The sequence below is a fragment of the Tenrec ecaudatus genome, chromosome 18 (assembly GCF_050624435.1).
Source record: "Tenrec ecaudatus isolate mTenEca1 chromosome 18, mTenEca1.hap1, whole genome shotgun sequence".
In the NCBI taxonomy this organism is placed as follows: Eukaryota; Metazoa; Chordata; class Mammalia; order Afrosoricida; family Tenrecidae; genus Tenrec; species Tenrec ecaudatus.
This window is the reverse complement of record NC_134547.1, coordinates 37850591-37872379: the sequence shown is the minus strand read 5'-3', so window position 1 is coordinate 37872379 and position 21789 is coordinate 37850591. Positions and strand designations below refer to the sequence as shown.

Sequence of the window (21789 nt, the reverse complement as noted above, 5' to 3'; positions counted from 1 at the left end):
AATGCCATGAGATCTACCTGCATTACATTTGCGATCCACGTATTGAGCATCCCTGCTCTACTTTAATGCTTCTTCCCTTCCCACTATCATGGTCCCAATTCTACATTACAAATTTGGCTAGACCAGAGAATGTACATGGATACAGATAAGGAACTGGAAACACAGGGAATCCAGGATGGATGATCCCTTCAGGACCAAAGGTGTGAGTGGTGATACTGGGAGGGTGGAGCATAAAGGGGAAACTGATTACAAGGATCTACATGTAACCTCCTCCCTGGGGGGTGGACAGCAGAAGAGTGGAAATGTCGGGCAGCATAAGATATGATAAACTAATACTAATTTATAAATTATCAAGGGTTCATGAGGGAGAGGGGGCCGGGGAGGGAGGGGAAAATTGAGGAGCTGATACCAAGGGCTCAAGTAGAAAGCAAATGTTTTGAGAATGATGAGGGAAACAAATGTACAAATGTACTTGACACAATGGGTGTATGTATGGTTTGTGATAAGAGTTGTACGAACCCCCAATAAAATGATTTTAAAAGGGGAGTTACATTCTGAGAAACATGGGCCAGTTCTCCCCTGTCATGTGTAGTTGCTATGGCTTGGGATTAACTTCATGGCAGTGAGTTTGGTGGCTTTTTGTTTGTTTTGTTTTTGAAGTATGCTATATGTAAATAAGAAAAGGGAGTGCTTGAATAATAAGCTAACATAAGGCTAATCTCCAAAATGTGAAGATAAGTTACATCCTCTTTTTTTTCCTACTTCCATCTTTTTTTAATGCAAAAATTTAGCATTAGCCAGCCGGACTCGGATTATTACGATTTTGTTGGCAACATCTAAAACAGGTTCTCAACCTGTGGGTTGCGACCCTTTGGGGGTGGAATAATTTTATGGTTGGGGGGTCACCACAACATGAGGAACTGTATTAAAGGGTCACGGCATGAGGAAGGTTCAGAGTCACTGATCTAAAGTGTCATAGTCAGGAGCCAGTCAAACATGCTTTCTCTCCATCAGGCCTGATCAAGGTGTTGACTCTGGATATGTTAATGTTCTAGGGCTTCTTCCATGCCTTTGACATATACAAGGAACACAAGTGTGTTATCTTCCATCTTCTTTATGGAAGACTGTGGTCCAGGGGAACTTGATGATGGCATAATGGTCCACCTTATTTTTCCTGGGAGCGCTATTCAGGAGGGCTTTGGGGCTGCCTTCTTAGCCTCAGAGTCTTGGGGTCTGCTGGAAGGTGGGTGACCTGGGGATCTTCTTCTTTGTGTTTGCATGCCTTTCAAATGGCCTTTTCTTGGCCCTTAACACCTTTTGGCTTCCATTTTGGGAGGGGCAGGGGCTTCCTTCTTTGCCTTCAGTGCCATCTTTGTAAGAAGGTCTGCTTCATTTTTTACCACCTGACCAAGTGGCACTTTTTCTTTTTGACTCAGAATGGAAAATCTATCTAACCTCTTAACTTCACAATGGGGAACGAAAATCACCATCATCAGCACCAGCCAGTAGCTGAATTTTATTTGGATGAGACCAGACATGTTCCCTTCAACCGTATAAATTTAGCACTGCTTAACCCTCTCATGCAATCTCTACTTCTCTGCTGGGTTTGATAGTTCATTGCAGTAGCCACCACAACTCCCAGAAGATACTCACAGTTATGCCTTTTTTAAAAAGGGAAGTTAGGTTACAATTTAGGTGAGAAATGGTTTTGATAGTTGTTAGGACATTTCCTTCACTTCTGTGTCCACAGGCCCTCTCTTTTGCCCTTAGCCTCTTGGCTTGACTTCTGCCCTTCTCAGAAAATGTTAAAAAGCTCTTGTAAGGACTACCACCAATAAGCGCCTAAAGGACATATACCACATCAATTTAACCTCCACCCAAAGGTGCTCAGCTCCAGTCCCCCCAATTAACTTCCCACAGGCACCCCACTTCAAATGTCAGTTGCTTGCTCAAAAGCACTGAGATTTATTTGCTTTATGGGCTGGAGTGTCCACCACTCTATCTCGGGCGCTCCATTCCTGGTTCTCTTTTTGCTTCTCAGGTGTCAGAGCTGACTCTTGGATTACGATGAACATTTATCATTGCTCAGGCATCTCTGGTCTGAAGGATGTTCTTCACTCCTGGCTCTTTTTTCTTTCTTTTTTTAAAGATGATTTTATTGGGGACTCATAGAACTCTTTTTTAAAAATCGTTTTATTAGGGGCTCATATAACTCATCACAATTCATACATACATCAATTTTGTAAAGCACATTTTTACATTCATTGCCCTCTCAAAACGTTTGCTTTCCACCTAAGCCCGTGACATCAGCTCATTTTTCCCCTTCCTCCCCGCTCCCTCTTCCCTCATGAACCCTTGATAATTTATAAATTATTATTTTGTCTTGCCCTGTCCGATGTCTCCCTTCACCCACTTTTCTGTTCTATGTCCCCCAGGGAGGAGGCCACATGTAGATCCTTGTAATCGGTTCCCTCTTTGCAACCCACCCTCCCTCTACCCTCCCAGTATCACCACTGACACCCCTGGTCCTGAAGGGATCATCCGCCCTGGATTCTCTGTGTTTCCATTTCCTATTTGTACCGGATAGCTGGGCACCATCAGCTTTCTTCACTTTTGTTTATTCACCTGCTTTGTCTTCAGTGGTTGTGTCGGGAAGGTGAGCATCATAGAATGCCAATTTAATAGAAGAAAGTATTCTTGCATTGAGGGAGTACTTGAGTGGAGGCCCAATGTCCTTCTGCTACGTTAATACTAAACCTATAAATATGTGCACATAGATGTATTTTGCCATCCTCATATATAAATATATTTTCATATGTACATGTCTTTATCTAGACCTCTATAAATGCTCTTTGCCTCCTAGCTCTTTCCGCTATTGCCCTTGACTTTCCTCCCGTCCCACTATCATGCTCAGTCCTCACCAGGATTTCAGCAATTCTCTTTGTTACATTACCTTTGATCATGCCCTACCAGGCCTCCCACACCCTCCCCACCACCTATTTGCATCACTTGTTGTTCCCTTGTTCCTGGGTTTGTTAACACCATTACCTCTCCACCACCTCCCCCTCTCCTATGTTGCCCCCGGAACTGTGGGTCCTGGTGTTTTCTCCTCTGGTTTGTTCATCCAGCCTATCTTATTTAGACAGACCTGCGGCTCATTACAATTCTTATCACAATTCACACATACATCCATCCATTGCATAAAGCACATCTGTATATTCGCTGCTCTCAACACTCTCAAAATATTTGCTTTTCACTTAATCCCTTAGCATCAGCTCCTCATTTTTTCCTTTCCCTCCCTGCTCCCCGCTCATGAGCTTTTGCTAATTTATAAATTATTATTTTGTAATATCTTACACTGTCCAACCTCTCCCTTCACCCACTTTTCTGTTGTCCCTCCCTCAGGGAGGAGGTTATATGTAGATCCTTGCAATCAGTTCTCCCTTTCAACCCACTTTCCTTTCACCCTCTCAGTATCACCACTCTTGGCACTTGTCCCCAAAGGGTCATCTGTCCTGGATTCCCTGTGTTTCCAGTTCCTATCGGTACCAGTCTACATCCTCTGGTCTAGCCAGATTTTTAGGGTAGAATTGGGATCATGATAGTGGGTGTGGGGGAAGAAGCATTTAGGAACTAGAGGAAAGTTGTGTTTCATCTGTTACTGCACTGCACACTGACTGGCTTGTCTCTGCCCCGCAACCCTTCCGTAAGGGGATATCCAGTTGCCTACAGATGGGTCTTGGGTCCCCAATCTGCACTCCCCTCATTCACAATGATTTGATTTTTTTTTTCCTTTGATGCCTGATACGTGATCCCTTCAATACCTTGTAATCACACAGGCTGGTGTGCTTCTTCCATACGGGATTTGCTGCTTCTGAGCTAGATGGTTGCTTGTTTACCTTCAATTCTTTAAGACTCTAGATGCTATGTTTTTTGATAGCCGGGCACCATCAGCTTTCTTCGCCACATTTGCATAAGTACCCATTTGTCTTAAGTGATCGTGTTGGGATGGCTCTTCATTCTTGCTGGTTGTGCAATTCCCTCTTTCTCTATCTCCCTTCTGAGATGACTTGTTTTGTATGCAGCATGATTTTTCTTCCTGGGAGCCATCGAGTCAGTTCCAATACTGCCAGGCCTTGTATCATTCTCACAGTTGTTTCTATGCTTGACCCCATTGTTGTACCTGCCTACTGCCGTTCCATCTCATTGAGGGCCTTGCTCTTGTTCTCTGCCCCACTGCGTTAGTAAGCATAATGTCCTTTCTCCAGGGACTGGTCTCTCCTGACAACATTTCCAAAATAAGTAAGATGAAGTCTTGCCATCCTTGCCTCTAAGGAACACCCTGGCCTTATTTCTTCCAAGATAGATTGATTTGCCCTTTTTGTAGTCCCTGGTGTTCAATATTCTTCTCCAGCACCACAGTTCATATGCATCAATTCTTCCTTATTCAATGTCCATCTTTCACATGCATACAAAGGGGTACCCCCCTCCCAAAGAAAACCAATGGGGGGGAGAGCTCCATCCAGCAGAGTTTTCATAGTATACGTTCCCACTCCCCCTCCCCTGCCCAGGCCAGCATTTAGCATCTCCCCTGAGTTAGTGCACCCAGTGGCATCACCTGGGAAGGATCTTTTTGGTCACAGTGAATTTTTTCGTAAAAGCCATTTCGCTCAAATCTTGTCTTTTATAATGGCCGATTTAAGAGAACAGCCTGGGGCTTTGAAATTTTGTTTCCTGCTTGGGAAAAATGCTGTAGAAAACGTTGTGATGTTGAACACAGCTTACAAGGACAGCACTATGGGTAAAACTCAAGTAAGTGTACGAGTGTGTTTTCCATTTCAAGAAAGAGAAAGTGTCTCTTGTGACAAACCTCTTTCTGGATGTCCAGCAACTTCCCAAATGGACAAAAATGTTGACCAAAGTCATGCACTTGTGGTCAAAGACTTACCATCGAAGAGATGAGGAAGGAAGATTTAGGATGAGAAGGGTCACTGAAATTTGTGCCTCGGGTTGAGTGTCCACTGGAAACATACCGTGTTTTTTGTTTGTTTGTTTGTTTTTGCCTTTTTCTTTTCTTTTTACACAAAATAAAGACACTGTGTGCCCCACTGCCCCCGGCGCGGGGCCACACCTACAACATACCGTGTTTTGAAAGAAAGCTCTGGAGTGACCCAGCCATTTTCCCCCAAGGTCATTCATTACTGATGAGGAGACATGGTGCTATTTTTTTGATTCCAAAAACAAATCAGTCAAGCCAGTGGAAGATGCCATCTTCACCCTCATCCATAAAAAAGCTCATCAACTGAAATCAAAGACCAAAATAATAAATGTTCATTTGTTTTTTTGGTGTGAGAGGGATAGTGCATTTGGAGTTCGTTCCACCAATTCAAACTGTTAATTGGCTTTCTATTTAGGTGTTCCTTAAGGATTGTGTAACAATGTGCCACCCAAAAAAGGCCTGCTTTGGGGCAGGTGGGGGATTAGTTTTGCCACCACGACAATACACCCGATCATGTAGCCATCTCATTTTGCTAGTTTTTGGCAAAAAACAACAACAACATGCCTCTCGCTCTGTTCTGCTTTTTGTTTTCATGAATACAGAGAGACATGAAAGGACAGTGATTTGATGACATAGAAGAGGTGAAGAAGAAAACGAGGGCGGTACTGTCAGCCATCTAAACAGATGAGTTTGAAAAATGTTTCTCAGAATGGGATCTCAGATTTGACAAATGTATTAAGTGAATGGAGAGTACTTTGAAGGTGATAAGATTTTTTGTTTTGTTTTAAATGTAAATAGCTTTTAAAAATCCATTTTTTTGGGGAGTGCCCCCTTATGTGAGGCAATAGAAAATACCATGGCTAGATTCAGACACCCCAGCCCTCAAAGTAATACCTTTGCTTTTCAATAGTCTAATGAGGTCTTGTGCATTGATTGTGGATCCAAGCAACACGAAATCCTTGAGAACTTCAACCATTTTTCTCCATTTATGTTTACCTATTAGTCAAGGTGTGAGGATTTCGGTTTTCTTTTCATTGAGTTTTATTTCATATTGAAGACTGCAACTCTTGATCTTCATCAGTAATTACTTCAAGTCCTCCTCACTTTCAAACAAGCAAGGTTCTATTATCTGCATGTCTCAGGTTGTTAAGTCTTACTCTAATCTGTATGCCAGTTCTGTTTCATAGAAGCCAGCTTCTCTGATTATTTGCTCAGTTTACAGATTGAATAGGTATGGTGAGAGGATACAACCCTGGCACAAACCTTTCCTGAACAAGTATTCCCTTGGTCTGTTTACCTCATGATCTATGTACAAATTATACATGAGCGTAGTAAAGTGTTCTGGAATTCCTGTTTTTCTCAAGGTTATTCATAGTTTGATAGCAATCACAATTAATCCTGTTAACAATTAATCACAGTTAAAGCATATAATTCACTCAGTACTTCCCCACTCTCTTTCCCAGACCCATCAGACATACAAAGGTTGTTTGGTGGGATTAACACAGTCTGTGGCTAAAAGAGCCACATTACAATTTTACTACATTGTAACTAACCACTGAGAGTTGGGTCTTCACAAGGTTCTGACTTTGTTCTTCTATCCATTTGCCAAATAGGCAAATGCCAACCTATTCTTTGGATCTCATAGCTCTTGATAAGTTCGATAATTTACTAGAATAGCTCAAAACTCACAAACTATTAGCTATACTTACAGTTACCATGTACCAGAAAAGATAGTCAAAGAGATACATTATGCAAAGTCTGGGAGAGGTCCTGCCACAAAGCATCTATTGTTCCCAGTAATGTGCTGCACCCTCTCCACTACACAAATAATACCACCAATACTGGAAGCCACAAAAAAGGGAACTTCAAGATCCAGGGTACCCTAATCATTGGAACCTCAAGGAGTGAGTGACTGGAGCCTTAATGTATATTTAGTGTTGACCCAATCAATGAGTATAAATGACCTTATTATGCTATCCCCCTCCCTGTGGCCTTGGCAGGATGGGGCCTGTGTAGCCCACTACTTTATGTTCAAATTTGGCCCTAAGGATTCCTCATGGTGCAATGGTTAAGCGTTTAACCTGCTAACCAAAAGGTTGGCAGAGTGAAACCCGTTACTGGAGGCTCTGCAAGAGGAAAGACCTGGTGATCTCCTATAAAGATTATATCTTAGGAAAATGTGCAGAATAGTTCTACTGTGTCTTATAGAATCATCATGAGTGGGGAGGGAGTCTGGGGGAAAAGGGGGAGCTGATACCAAGGGCTCAAGTAGAAATTGTTTTGAAAATGATGACGGCAACAAATGAACAAATGTACTTGACACAATGGATATATGTATGGCTTGTGATAAAAGTTGTACAAGCCCCAATAAAATGATTAAAAGAGAGAGAGAAAAGGGGAGTGTGGTAAAGGGACTCGGGTATATTGGTATCTAGAAGCTGATAAAATATGGATTACCCTATATTCTCGTGTATAAGCCGAGTTTTCCAGCACATTTCTATGCTGTTTGTGTTGTAAAATTAGGTGCCTCGGCTGATATTTGGGTCAGCTTATACTCGAGTATATACTATAATTATTCTCCCCCCTTCCCCCCACTCTGAAAACCTGAGTAAAGTAAAACAGAACTGAGAGCATTGTAGGATGGGGTAAGGTTTGGGCCAGCATTAGATTGTTCAAATGAAAATAGCAGGTAATTTTGACCTACAGAATCTGTATCAATAAACTGACAACCAAACGCCCGAGAATGTAATAATACTGTATACACAGTTGTTCACTTTTGATTTTAAGTATATAAAAATCAATTGCTGCTGCTCTGTGTGTTAGACCGGGTTCTCTAGAGAAACAAAACCAGAATGCTAATAATTATACACACACACACAAACACAAATATATGTAACATAAGAAATAAACAGTTAATTAAATTATAAAGCAGTACAAATGGCTCAGTGCAACTCACTCCTGTGAGACAGTTGTGAGACACTGGCAGTCCTTCAAGTCTTGAGAGCCTCTGGGTAGCCCTCTGTAGAGCAAATCAGGCTATCCGGGCACAGGCAGCAAACAGCAATAGGTCACCAACAGTCAGCCAGATGACACGGTCCCACAGTCCCCATCTCAAGAGATGTAAATTCCAATGGTGTGGTGAAGCAGGTCTTGAAGGAACTGCAAATTACAGCAACACAGTCCTCCTCCGGTTAGGTGTCCTACAGGGAGTGTAGCTTGCAAATTGAGGCACAGAACAAGCAAGACAGCTGCACACTGATCTGATGATCAAAGAGCAATAGACAAGAAAGGCAAAACTTCCAGAGCAATTCATCTCTCCGCCCTTCAGTTAATCCCACATGTGTTTATCGGCCAGGTTGGCATAATTAACTACCTCACTCTGTAATTGTAATTGCTTTCTATTGAGCCCTTAGTATCAGCTCCTCTTTGCCCCCACCCACCCTTGTGTCCCCTTGATAAATTATTATTTGCATTCAGAGGGAAATCTTTAGTAATAGTTATATGAAGAAGAAATGTGGCAATTGGATTGGAGGAAGGTTTATTAACAACTTTGGAAATGCAGATAAATCAGCCTTATTTGCTGAATGTGAGGAGGGCTTGAAACATGCTGATGAAGAACAAAGACTGCAGCCTTCCGTATGGGTTACAATTCAAGTCAGATAAAACCCCAAATCTTCACAACTGGTGTTGTCAAGTATTTTGTCTTGCTTGGATCCACAAACAATTCTTATGGGAGCAGCAGTCAAGAATTCAAATGATGTATTGCATTGGGTAAATCTGGTTCACAAGACCTTCAAGTGTTGAAAGCAAAGATGTTACTTTGAAGACTAAGGTTCACCTGACCATTATTTTCAATTGCCTCATATGCATGTGAAAGAACACTGAAGAAGAATTGGTGCATTTGAATTGTGTTGGCTAACAATCCTGCAAGTACCATGGACTGCTAAAAGAACAAACTGATCTGTCTTGGAAGAAGTACAGCCAAAAGGCAAGGTTGGCGAGAATTTGTCTCACATACTATTGGACATTTTGTCAGGAGAGACCAGAATAAGAGTTTTGGAACTTACTTTAAAAAATAAAATAGAGATAGACTTGCTTTATGACACAGCATTTGCAGTCCTGAGCTTTTAATCCTAAAGAAATGGAAACTTTGTACAATCATTGCCACTGTCAATTTTAGAACATATATTTTGTTCTTGTACTTACTATTATTAGCTTCCCCTTTCCCTTCAACATTCCCTGCCATACCCCTAAGAATTAATCCAGTTACTGTTTCTATGAATTTACCTAGCCTGGATTTCATATACAGTAAAACAAACGACTGTTAACAAAGTAAAACAGAAAAGCCTCAATCAAAAAGAAAGCAGAAAATACTAAAAACTAAAACAAATTGAAAATGAGTCAAAAGGAAGATCAAGTGACAACGTATTAAATTCTAGCCTTGCATTTGTGGTGATCCACTTTCCAATGCATTCTGTTCACATCCCTGGTCTGTGGTCGGGATTTTTCCTTTTCACTTAAAAAAAAAAAAGCAAACAACTTTAAAATGGGTCCAAAGGGAGATCAAATGATAATAATACATTTTAACCGAACTACATCTACCATAATTGACTTTACAATGCTCTTTTCTGACAACAAGACTATTCACATCTCAACTATGGTCAGAGGGTATTCGAAGGCTCAATCTATGTGTGGACCCTACAAATGGATTTTGGACTTCCATTGTCACATTAGAGACATCATTGTTAGCTTCCGTTAGAGAAGTCTTAAAAGTCATGTTTTGTTAAAAACTGGAAGCAAATATTGATAAATGGCTAAAAGATTGGTGTATCCATAGCATGAAATACTGCTTAGCAATAATAAGGAATGAATTGTTGCCACGTGGAGTAATTTATATCTTAAGAGCATTGTGGCGAATGCAAAAGGACAGTGTCAAAAGTCACATACTATAGATAGAATATTGTTAAACATCACATGATTTTAATCACAAAAACAGACGAGTGATTCCCAGGGATGACTGATGGTCGGAGAATGTGGAGTGATTAACTAAAAGGGGTAATAGGAAAGATATCTTTTGTGGTGCTGGATTAGCTCTTTGTATCCTGTTTGAGGGTGGTGGTTACAGTAATCTGTGATAAAATGGTTTCATAACTTTCTGGGTTGTATATTATAATTATTTAAGATGTAACTATGAGGTAAGCTGGGTGAAGAGTATGTGGGACCTTTATATGCTATTTTTACAAGTTCCTGTGAATTTATAATTATTTCAGAATAAAATATTTTAAAATAAAAACTGAGATCACAGCTTAAATACAGTACAGAATAAATTCAGAGGTTGTAGCCAAAATCGCCCATTTTGACATCTTCAGGGATATTAGCATAGATACTTAACTTTCTGTTTATATATCCAGGAAGAAAGGTTACTGGTTACGTTGTATTTACTCAGTCACCCTACTAGAGAATGGCCAACTGTCATATTGAAAACTAGGCTTGTCTGCCCATCAGCAATTATCTCTCTTGTTTACCCCCAGCCACAAACACTATAGATCCATGCAGTGAGCCTAAGATCACACTGCCTAGAGTAAATGTGGCAATTTCCTCATATTTGGTATTTTATCTGTTAGTAGGAATTTTGTAGTTCTAAACTCTAGGTGCATGAGGAAAGTGTACGCACATTTGAATATAAACTCAACTGAAGATATTTGGCATCAACATAGTATATAGTAGGTGTCAGTTATCTTGAAAGCCATTTTGAGAGTTGAATAAAAGCACCAGTTTTTAGTTTGAAGTAGAAATCATGTCAACTTATTTCTCATAAGTCTACCAAGAACGTCTTCTCTAAAGATATTTAAGGAGCTGATAAATTTGTTACGATCTAGTAAGCAATTTTCCTTCATTCAGTCCTCCTTCAATACCAGATTTCACTGGAAAGCCTACCTTAATACGCTTTATTTGAGAGACACACAACTATCCAGCATTCTCCGATTCTTTATTCATACTTTGTGGGTAACTGGGTCAAATTGCCAACCCAGTGTCCCCAGTGGCACAACTGGATAGAACTGTTGTGATCCATAGGATTTTCATTGGCTAATTTTAGGACTGTGTTCAAAGTTTGAGCTTCCTTTGAAAACAAGCACCAAATTAAATAGAGCATATTACTCTCATCAGTTGAACAATATTAATCTTGTTTTTCTAGAATACCATCAAGAAATCAATGTGTCTTATTTGGAAACCAAGAAGAGTAGTAGTAGTAAAGGATAAAACCAAGGGTCGTCGTCAAGTAAAACATCTTATTTGATTGGTAGTGCAGCACAGCAGATGTTTGCTCTTTGTGGATGTAAATAATTGTAGTCTTATCCTCCACTGTACAGCTAAAGATCATGTTGCTAAATAAACAACGAGGATGTTACAATATCTGATGTTATAGAAAATATTTTCTTTCCCATTAGGATGATTAAGGAACCTGGTTGGGTAGTGCCTACGCATTTGGGAGAAAGATGAGGCTTTTCACTTCTGTATAGTTAACAGTTTCAGAAACCCACGGGCAGTTCTGCGCTGTCCTATAAGGTTGTATGAGTCAGCATCAACTCGATGGCAGTTTTTAAATTTGTAAGGACGATTAAGCATTTTATATAAAGCATAACATTTTTCCTAAGGCTACAGGTATGGGTTTGATTATTTTATTTGGAAAACAAGCTTGACATTTGTATAATGTAATGTGTGCTATAAAGAGCTTTTGTAAATTGATCTCATTCCTTTTCTTCTCTTTATAGGAATATATTAAAGGAATCTGTGAACCTGAATTGGAAGAAAGAGAATGTTACCCCAAAGCCATGCACTGCATTTTTGTTGGGGCCCAGAGCCTCTTTCTGAAGAGCCTGATTCAGGATACCTGTGCCGACCTCTGCATCCTGGACATGGGTCTTCTGGGCATCCGGGGGAGCGCCGAGGCTGTTGTCATGGCCAGGAGTCACATCCAGCTGTTTGTAAAGCTCTTCGAGAGCAACGAGAACCTACCCAGCAGCCAGAAAGAATCAGAGGTGAAAAAGGAGTTTAAACAATTTGTTGAAGCACGAGCAGACAATTACACGATGGACTTGCTGATTTTGCCCACTTCCTTAAAAAAAGAACTTTTGACTCTCACACAAAGTGAAGGGAATCTCTTTGAAACTGGAGAAAATGATGTTATTGAAATTAGAGATTCTAAACAAGCAGAGTTTACACCGAACATTGCCACAGGGATGAATATTGCCAGAGATGAAATAATTTTGCAGGATGATGCAAGAAATAAAGCTGGCACTCCTGTGTCTGAGCTCACACAAAAAATGGACACAGTCCTTTCTAGTTCACCAGATGTGCTTTTTGTTCCGGCAAATGGCCTGACCCCAGATGAAGAAGAGCTTTCCAAAGAGAGAATTTGTCACAAAAGGAGATCTTCTGATTCTGAAGAAAGAAATACCAAGAAGCCGTTTTCTTTGGAAAATGTTGAAAAGGGGGAACTTTTACATGACGGAAAGACAGCCGCCAGCTGTGTAATCATTGACCTGTCTGATTCTGATCCTGATTCTGAATATCTCAGTCCAGATACAAAGGACACTAGTGAGGAAATGGAGTACAACATCCTTGTAAACTTTTTTAAAACCATGGGCTATTCCCAAGGAATTGTTGAAAAGATCATTAGGGAATTCGGACCATCTACTGAACCATTATTGCTCTTAGAAGAAATTGAAAAAGAAAACAAAAGGTTCCAAGAAGACAAAGAATTTTCATCTGATAACATGTATCCAGAGACCAATAAAACCAAAAATAAAAGCATTTGTAGTCATGTAAATGCACTTACTCTGGATTCCACTGCCAAGAAAACACAGATTCACACACAGAAAAACATGGCAGAAAAATTTTCTCACTTACCATTTAAAGTAGAGTCAAAACCATGTGTCTCCAATTGCAAAATTAATACTTTTAGAACAGTGCCAGCAGAACAGAAACCAGAACTCTGGGGTACAAACCAGAACTACATGTGTAACACAGACCTGGAAACTGATGGCCTGTCATCCTCTGTTACTCCTTCAAGTCCCAAAGAAGCTGTCCATTTTGTTCCAAGGGGTGCTCCCCATCATCAGCCCAGAATCCCAGTTTTTCCTGAAAATGGTTTGCAGCACCAAGCAGAACCCTTGCTCCCAAATAATATGAAATCCGCCTGTGAAAGCCGCTCAGGATGTGCTAACTCTCCTCAGTCTAAGCCTATTTACCCACCGCGCTCTCCACCCATTCGATTGCCCCAGTTACCACCTCCAGTTACTGACACAAGACTAGCAGGACCATCTGATCATATTGATTCCTCGGTTACGGGAGTTCAAAGGTTTCGAGATACTCTAAAAGTACCCTACAAGCTGGAATTAAAAAATGAACCAGGGAGAACAGATTTGAAGCACATTGTTATAGACGGAAGCAATGTTGCAATTACGTAAGTCCATTCTGCAAATGTATTGTTTTAAGTAGAGCTATAAGTAGGGTCTCTGAATAGCATATATTTAAAGGAACAACCCTATGTGTTGAATTGATGTGATGTAGTGAATTGACCTATAGAGTGGTCGGGGCCAGTCAGTTGTGTGGGAAGGTTCTATTTCATTTTCTGGAATTGTGTGCTTTGCTTCACCCTGCTAATCTTCTATTTCTGAGGGAAAGAGACAATAGAAATTCTCTTTTTGACATTGCTTTGTCCAATAATATGCAGTATAAACCAAAACCCCACTGGCATCTGGTCATTTCTGACTCCTGCCGTCCCTGTAGGACAGAGTAGAACTGCCCCATACAGTTCGCAGTCTGATCTTTTCAGAAGAAGCCAGTAGACTGCCATATCTTTGTTCTACCTAGTGTCTGGTGGGTCTAACGTCCAGTGTTTCACTTAACAGTCGAGTACTTTAACCACGGTGGCACTAGGGATCCTAATAAGCAATAGAAACTCACTCATTGCTGCAGAGAGATTTTAAATGATTAGGTTTATATTATCAAACACCATTAGGTTCTGAATATAAGTACAGAGATAAGATAGTGTTTTTCTGCCTTTTTTGTGTTGGAATGGCCCCAATCTCTAGCCAAGACTGTAGTGTGTGCTGTGCTAATAGGTTTAATTTGTTTCCTTCCACCACTGTAATCATCAAAGAATGCTGTGGGTTAAGTATTTGTCAGCCCTTTCTTGACCATTCACAATAGTGTTCTCAGACAGCATTTTGTAATTGACTTGATGTTTTTTATGTTTTACTAGCACTTCATCCACATGTCATACAATTCAGTAATATCAGGAAAAGTTGTACAACTACCTCTATATTCTGGAATATTTTCTTCTTGCACTCATTGTTATTTATATAGTATTTTTAATTGTGGCAAAAATGTACGCAACAAAACACTCCAGTTCAACAACTTCTGCATGTATAATTCAGTGTCTTTGATTATACGCTTCATGTTGTACAATCATCATTGATCTCCTTCTCCACATTATCCCACCACCGTGCAAGTAAACCCAGTGCCGCCTCAGTAACAACTCTTCCTCCTCCACATGGTGACTGCTGGTCCAGTTTGGTTTCTTTGTGGTTTGGTAGTTTTCGTGATTCACATACCATACACTTCCATGGTTAAATCGCTTTTTATATATCATCACAGTCTGTTCCAGTGCTCCACCATCCCTCCTGAATTCATTGTTTGCACCCCACATCCTCTCAATCTCCCCACGCTAAATCCCCAATAAACCACTGTATCTGTAATTGTCTCTGCACCCACTCCTTCTGGGTATCACAAACTGGGAAACCCAGCAGGGAAAAAAAAATGGCAAAGAAGAAAATAATAATAATAATAATATACAGATAAAAAGACAAAGAGTAAGAAAGAAAGACCACTATTAATATTTTAAAAGCAAGAGATGAAATTTCTATTGTAAGACAGGTGAGAAATACTTGAGCCTAGAAAAATTCAAGGTAAGTTAAGAGGCTGGTCAATTGACCAGGTATATCATATTATATATGATCCACTATAAACAAGTTTACAATAATCTCTTCCATCAACTTACTTTAATTAGCATGTTGACTTCCAGGTTTGTCCATGTTGGGAGATTTTTGGCTGATTCACTGTTACTCGTTAATGTTCTGTGGTGTTCCATGTGGCATACTCCCCCCCCCCTTCCCCACCTCCACCAATGTGGCATACTTTGTATGTAGCCTAGTGCTTACGTCATTTTCAATCCACTCAGCAGTACGTGAGTATTCTAGTCTCTGCACACCCTCATCAGAATTTCTTGGTGTGTGTGTGTTTTTTTAGGACAGATTTTGTGAAAGTTTTCCTTAAACTGTCCTATTAATGCTGGGGTGAGGTGACATCCCACTGGCTTTTTATTTGTGTCTCCTAATAACTAATGATCATAATTTGATGTCATCTTTGGTGAAGGTCTGTTTATGTTCTCTGCCCATTTCTTCCCTGGATTGTTTGTTTTCTTGTTGAAGTGTTGAAATTTTCCATGAATTTTAGAGATTAGGCTGTTGTTTCATAAATTATTTTGTTTTTCTTCCTAATTGAGCTCTGTTTTACTTTTGGTGAAATCTTTTTTTTTTAAACTGTTTTATTAAGGGCTCATATAACTCTTATCACAATCCATACATAGATAATTGTGTAAAGCACATCTGTACATTCATTGCCCTCATCATTTTCAAAGCCACTTAAGTCCTTTGCATCAGGTCCTCTTTTTCCCCCCTCCTTCCCCTCCCTCCTCCCTCATGAGCCCTTGATAATTTATAAATTATTATTTTTGCCTTATCTTGCCCTGTTGCATGTCTCCCTTTCCCCCCTTTTCTGTTTTCCATCCCCCAGGGAGGAGGCCACATATAGATTCTTGTAATCGGTTCCCTCTTTCCAACCCACTCCCCCTCTACCCTCCCAGTATCGCCCCTCACACTCCTGGTCCTGAAGGGATCATCCGCCTTGGATTCCCTGTGCCTCCAGCTCCTATCTGCACCAGTGTACATCCTCTGTTCTATCCAGACTTGCAAGGTAGAATTCGGATCATGATAGTGTGGTGCGGGGTCGGGGCAGAAGAAGCATTTAGGAACTAGAGGAAAGCCATATTCATCGGGGCTACATTGCACCCTGACTGACTCATCTCCTCCCCTAGACCCCTCTGCAAGGGGATCTCCAGTGGCTGACAAATGGGCTTTGGGTCTCCACTCTGCACTTCCCCTCCCCATTCACTATAGTAAGATTTTTTTGTTCTGATGATACCTTATACCTGTCCTTTCAACACCTCGTGATCGCACAGGCTGGTGTGCTTCTTCCATGTGGGCTTTGTTATTTCTGAGCTAGATGGCCGCTTGTTTACCTTCAAGACTTTAAGACCCCAGACGCTATATCTTTCCATAGCCGGGCACCATCAGCTTTCTTCACCACATTTGCTTATTCACCAGCTTTGTCTTCAGTGGTTGTGTCGCGAGGGTGAGCATCACAGAATGCCAACTTAGTAGAAGAAAGTATTCTTGCATTGAGGGAGTACTTGAATAGAGGACCAATGTCCTTCCACGGGTGAAATCTTTTTATGTTCATAATTATTTAATTTTAAGCGGGTCCCAGTTATCTAGTTTGTCTGGTTTTTGTTATGTTTGATAATGATATTTAGGCCTCTAAGTTGGACCCTATTTTATCATTGGTAGTCTTTGTAATTTTAGGCTTTATTATATTTTTCAGGTATTTCACCCATGCTTACTTTTGTATAGAGTGTGAAAATGACTCCTGGATCATGTAAATCAATATCCAATTTTTCCAGCACCACTTGTTAAAGATACTATTTGTTCCCTATTTCATGTGTTTCAGGCCTTTGTCAAAGATCAGCTGTCCATAGGAAGTTGGATTTATGTCTGGGTTCTCAGATTTATTCCATTCGTCTATGGGTTGTCTTTAGGTGTGGATCAGGCCATTTTGACTGCCGTGACTGTAGTAGGTTTTAAGATTTTGAAGTGTGTGCGGCCTACTTGATTCTTTAGTAAGTGCTTTGCTTATCTGGGCTTCTTTCCTTTCCTATAAAGTTGGTGATTCATTTTTCGATCTCATGAATGATAATGGAATCAGCATCAGGAATGAATTATTCCTAAATATTTATTTTTTGAGTGATTAATGTTAATGATAATATTTTTCTGATTTCCTTTCCAGAGTTCTTTTTGTCAGTGAAAAAGAAATTAACTGGTATTTGTATGTTGATCTCATACCTTACCACTGTACTGAATTTTTAAATTAATTTCAATAGTTTTATTGCTAAATATTTTATATTTTCTTCGTATAGGATCTCATTGGGTGCAAACAGAGTTTTATTTCATACCACTATGTGTGCCTTTAACTTCCCTTCGTTGCCTGGGTAAGACTTCCAGTACAATATTGAGTAGAGCTGGTGATAAAGGTCATCCTTATCTGGTTCCTGTTTGCAAGGGAAATGCTTTGTTTCTCTGTCGTACACACACACTGAGTTCTAAAATGGATTTCCCTTCTGTTCCTCTTTGCCTGAGTATTTTTGTAGCAATGGGAGTTAGATTTTGTCAGATGCCTTGTTTTCATTGATTGAGGGTCATCATTTTCTTTTTTTCCATTTTATTTTCAGCAGTTTGAAACAACCAGCCAGCTCTGGGGGGCAAGGATGAGGCTTTCTTCTCCTGTAAAGCATTACAGTCTCAGAAATTTCCTGGGTTGGTTTCTTACAGGCAGCTATGAGCTGGTATGGACTTGATGGCAGTGAGTTTGCTTATTTTGCTGTTGCTTTTCTTATTCTTAGAGATGTTGGGATAAGGTGTTGATTTTGGTTCTTGTCTTTTGATATGTGTTCAAATTGCCTTCTGAATACTACTTTTTGTTATGTCCCAAAGGTTGTAAAAACTTTTCTCTTTTATTGCCCTGTGTTTTTTAAAAAACAAAGTGCTATTCAGTTTCCATGTATTGTTGATACCTAATTTTATAACATTGTAATAAAAAAGATGCTTTGTAGTATTTTGATGTTAATTTATTGAGGCTTCCTTTGTGGTTTAATAGCATATGGTCTTAACATAGAGATTGTTCCATATATGCTGGAAAAGAATGTATGAGGATCTTCAGAAAGTGGAAACATTGGATTATCCTTTAATTCCATTTTTAAATGAAATTTTTGACGAACCTCTATGATGTTGAGTAAAGTGTTCTGTATATTTCTATGAGGTCACAATATTTGATTATGGCATTTAATGTCTTCTATGTCTTTGTTTTTTATTTCTAGTTGTCCTACATAAAAAGTAGTAGATTAAAACTTTTTACTATAATTGTAAAATTATCTCTGTCTTCAATTTTTTTTTCTGTCTTCAATTTTGTTAAAGTTTGATTTATGTATTTTAAAGCCTTTTGGGAGCATGGTTTTTATTATGGTTATGTTTTTTTTTCTGATTAAGTATTCTCATGTAGATAGCATACTGAAGAATCTTGTTTTTCCATCCATTCTGTCTCACTTGACTGGTGGATATTCTATTCCGTGTAATTACTCTGTGCAGAAGGTCTCTATGCGTCAGAAGTGACTGAATGGCACCCAACAGCAGCAGCAGCAACCTCCACATTCCCCCCCCCCCATGTTTTGTTTTGACATTTCTAAGCAAGCAGGGCCAGTGTGCAACTCTGCTTCCTCGTGGGGCAGCACTTCACTATCACCTGCCTTCTGGGGGATATGGTGGAAGATAGTGTGTGCAGTTTTCTGTGTAGAGCTGTGGTTGAGCAACTGGGCTGCTGTCATTGACTGGATGGTACAGGAGAGCGTGGTGGCGTTGGATGGTGGTTTTATCACCTCACAGGATATTGGAGGGCTGGGGGAGGCATGTCTTAAGACCCAACGATTGGAGCTAGGATTAAGTGCAAGTCCAAAATGCATTACTGAATCTTATGTTTTGGTAGAGAATTTTATCAGTAATCTCCCTGGAATACAGGAACCTTCTGTTTATAGTATCATTGATTTAACCCATGCTACTAATTTTTTTTTTACATTATTAGGGGCTCATACAACTCTTATCACAATCCATACATGTACATACATCAATTGTATAAAGTACATTCTTTGCCCTAATCATTTTCAAAGCTTTGTTCTCCACTTAAGCCCTTTGCATCAGGTCCTCTTTTTTTCCCCCTCCCTCCCTCCTCCCCCCTCCCTCATGAGCCCTTGATAATTTATATATTGTTATTTTGTCATATCTTGCCCTATCCGGAGTCTCTCTTCCCCCACTTCTCTGCCGTCCGTCTCCCAGGGAGGAGGTCACAAGTGGATCCTTGTAATCAGTTCCCCCTTTCCAACCCACTTATCCTCTACTCTCCCAGTATCGCCCTTCACACCCCTGGTCCTGAAGGTATCATCCACCCTGGATTCCCTGTACCTCCAGCTCCCACATGCACCAGTGCACAACCTCTGCCCTATCCAGTCCTGCAAGGTAGAATTCAGATCATGGTAGTTAGGGGGAGGAAGCATCCAGGATCTGGGGGAAAGCTGTGTTCTTCATCGGTACTACATCGCACCCTGACTGACCCATCTCCTCTCCTAAACTCCTCTGTGAGGGGATCTCCAGTGGCTGACAAATGGGCTTTGGGTCTCCACTCTGCACTTCCCCCTTCATTCACTATGGTATATATATATTTTTGGATGATGCCTTATACCTGGTCTCTTTGGCACCTTGTGATCGCACAGGCTGGTGTGCTTCTTCCATGTGGGCTTTGTTGCTTCTGAGCTAGATGGCCGCTTGTTCCCCTTCAAGCCATTAAGACCCTAGACACTATCTCTTTTGATAGCCGGGCACCATCAGCTTTCTTCGCCACATTTGCTACTAATTTTTAAAACACTATTGAGAAAGGAAGATTGAACAAGTATAGGCTAACTGTGTATCTCAGTACCTGGATTGTTTTCTTGTATACAAGATCAGGCTCACTTTGCACAAACAATAGGAGTTGGTTGTCAGCCAAAATTTAACAGTAATATTCACTGTCAATGTTAATGACCAGTCTGCCATTATAATACATATCTTAATACAGCAAATAGGGCATTGAAGTCATAAGTAAATGTTGGTCCACCTATAGACAGTTCGTTATTCTTGGTATAGGTGTCTTCTGATTCTTCACACAGCATGTAATTTCAGTCTTAAACCCTCAGTTGTGTTTGAGGTAAGTGTGTTTGTGGTAGATTCACTAGTGGATCCCTCTGACGTGGCCTTTGGAGTGTGTTGTGCACCTTCAAGATTCAGGATTTAATGCCCCAATGTTTTATGGGACATGGCCTGGATCCCCGCCGGGGGTGGGGTGGGTGGTGTTAGTCTGGGTACTTTAGAGAAACAAGTCCACATAAACTCATGTATAAGAGAGAGTTTTATATAAAGGGTAAGTGCACATCAAGAAAACATCCCAACCCAGTGCTGCCCAAATGCACAAGTCCACCATTAACCTATATGTCCAACACCAATCCACAAAGTCCTCCTCCATCTCACAAAACACACACTTATGACACTGACTGCAGGAGGAAAGCCAAGTCAGTGTATGTGTAAGCATCTCACAGTGTATGTGTAAGCATCTCAACGTTGGCAGGGGTCTCCACACGGCTGCTCCAGCACCCAGGGCTGCACTGGGGTAGGTCCATGTGGCTTCTGCTCAGGGATGTCTTGCAGCTGAAGTAGGGAATGGGCCAAGGCAACTGCAGCCTGGTCTGACCATCACAAAACAAGACCCGAGAACTAGAAAGGCAAGGCTCACCGAGCCACTTACCCCTCTTCCCTTCAATTAACCCCACATGTTTATTGGCCAGGTTGGCACAATAAACTAACTGCCTCAGGGGGTATACAGAATCTTACCCTGTTTTTCTTTAGTTTCTTCTTCTAGTTGTTATTTGATAAGTTTCTTTATCCTTTGCTTTGAAGTTCTGGACTTCAGGATTATCATCCATATCTGTTTCCTGTGGTTTCTCATGTCATTGTTAGGGGTCTGGGTAGTCATCTGCCTATTATACCTTCTTGCCACACGCTATTGTTAACAATTTCTTGAGCCAAATGACTAGTGATAATGGCACTTCCAAGAACTTTTTGGAGTATACCAGCACCTCTTATCAACTATCTCATTATCTAACATTTTACATTTATAACAATAATTTTTGAGATATTGTCTAGCTATGTTGCACTAACAGTGTTTGGCAATAACAGATAGCAAGGTGTTGAGAGTAATGCTGGTTTACTAGTTAAAGTTATGTATTACCTTTGTTGGGCCATGGTTCTTAGTGCTTTGGTAGTAGTATAATGAAGTAATTTGGCAGTTTATCTAATGATGTAGTCCTTCTCCATTTCACTTAACCCCTGTTTTCACATAATAACCCAGCTTTTGAAATCTAACCATGCCACTTTACACACCAATCACTAAAGCAAGTGATGTTGAATTGAAAAATTCTACCAACATCACAGTCTGAAGTTGATCAAACATGCCATCAAGATGCATGGACAATTAGTGGTGATTGGAATGAAAAAGTTGGAAACAAAGAGGAAGGAACATTTGGAAAACATTGCCTTGATAATAGAAATGAAACTAGATAGTGCGTGCTAGAACTTTGCAATAGGAATGAGTGCTTCATAAATGGGGACTGTACACATGGAGCTCACCAGATGAAATACACAGGAATCTGATTGTCTACATCTATGGAAAGAGACAGTGGAGGAACTCAATACTAGCAGCCTAAACAAAGGCAGGGGTTAACCATGTAACTGACCATCAATTGCTCACATAAA

At 40.4% G+C, this 21789-nt stretch overlaps 1 protein-coding gene across 2 annotated transcripts in view; it reads left to right on the top strand.

Annotated features, from left to right (window-relative positions):
• Window positions 1-21789, top strand: part of N4BP1 (NEDD4 binding protein 1) — a 60804-nt gene that overhangs the window by 11095 nt on the left and 27920 nt on the right. The window contains exons 2-3 of one of the 2 annotated variants that reach the window (XM_075537919.1): window positions 5602-5760; window positions 11773-13466. In XM_075537919.1, coding sequence (XP_075394034.1) covers window positions 5743-5760; window positions 11773-13466 — 1712 coding nt within the window. In that variant the 5' untranslated portion in view covers window positions 5602-5742. The remainder of the gene's footprint in view (window positions 1-5601; window positions 5761-11772; window positions 13467-21789) is intronic. The other variant, XM_075537917.1, reaches the window with a different exon arrangement.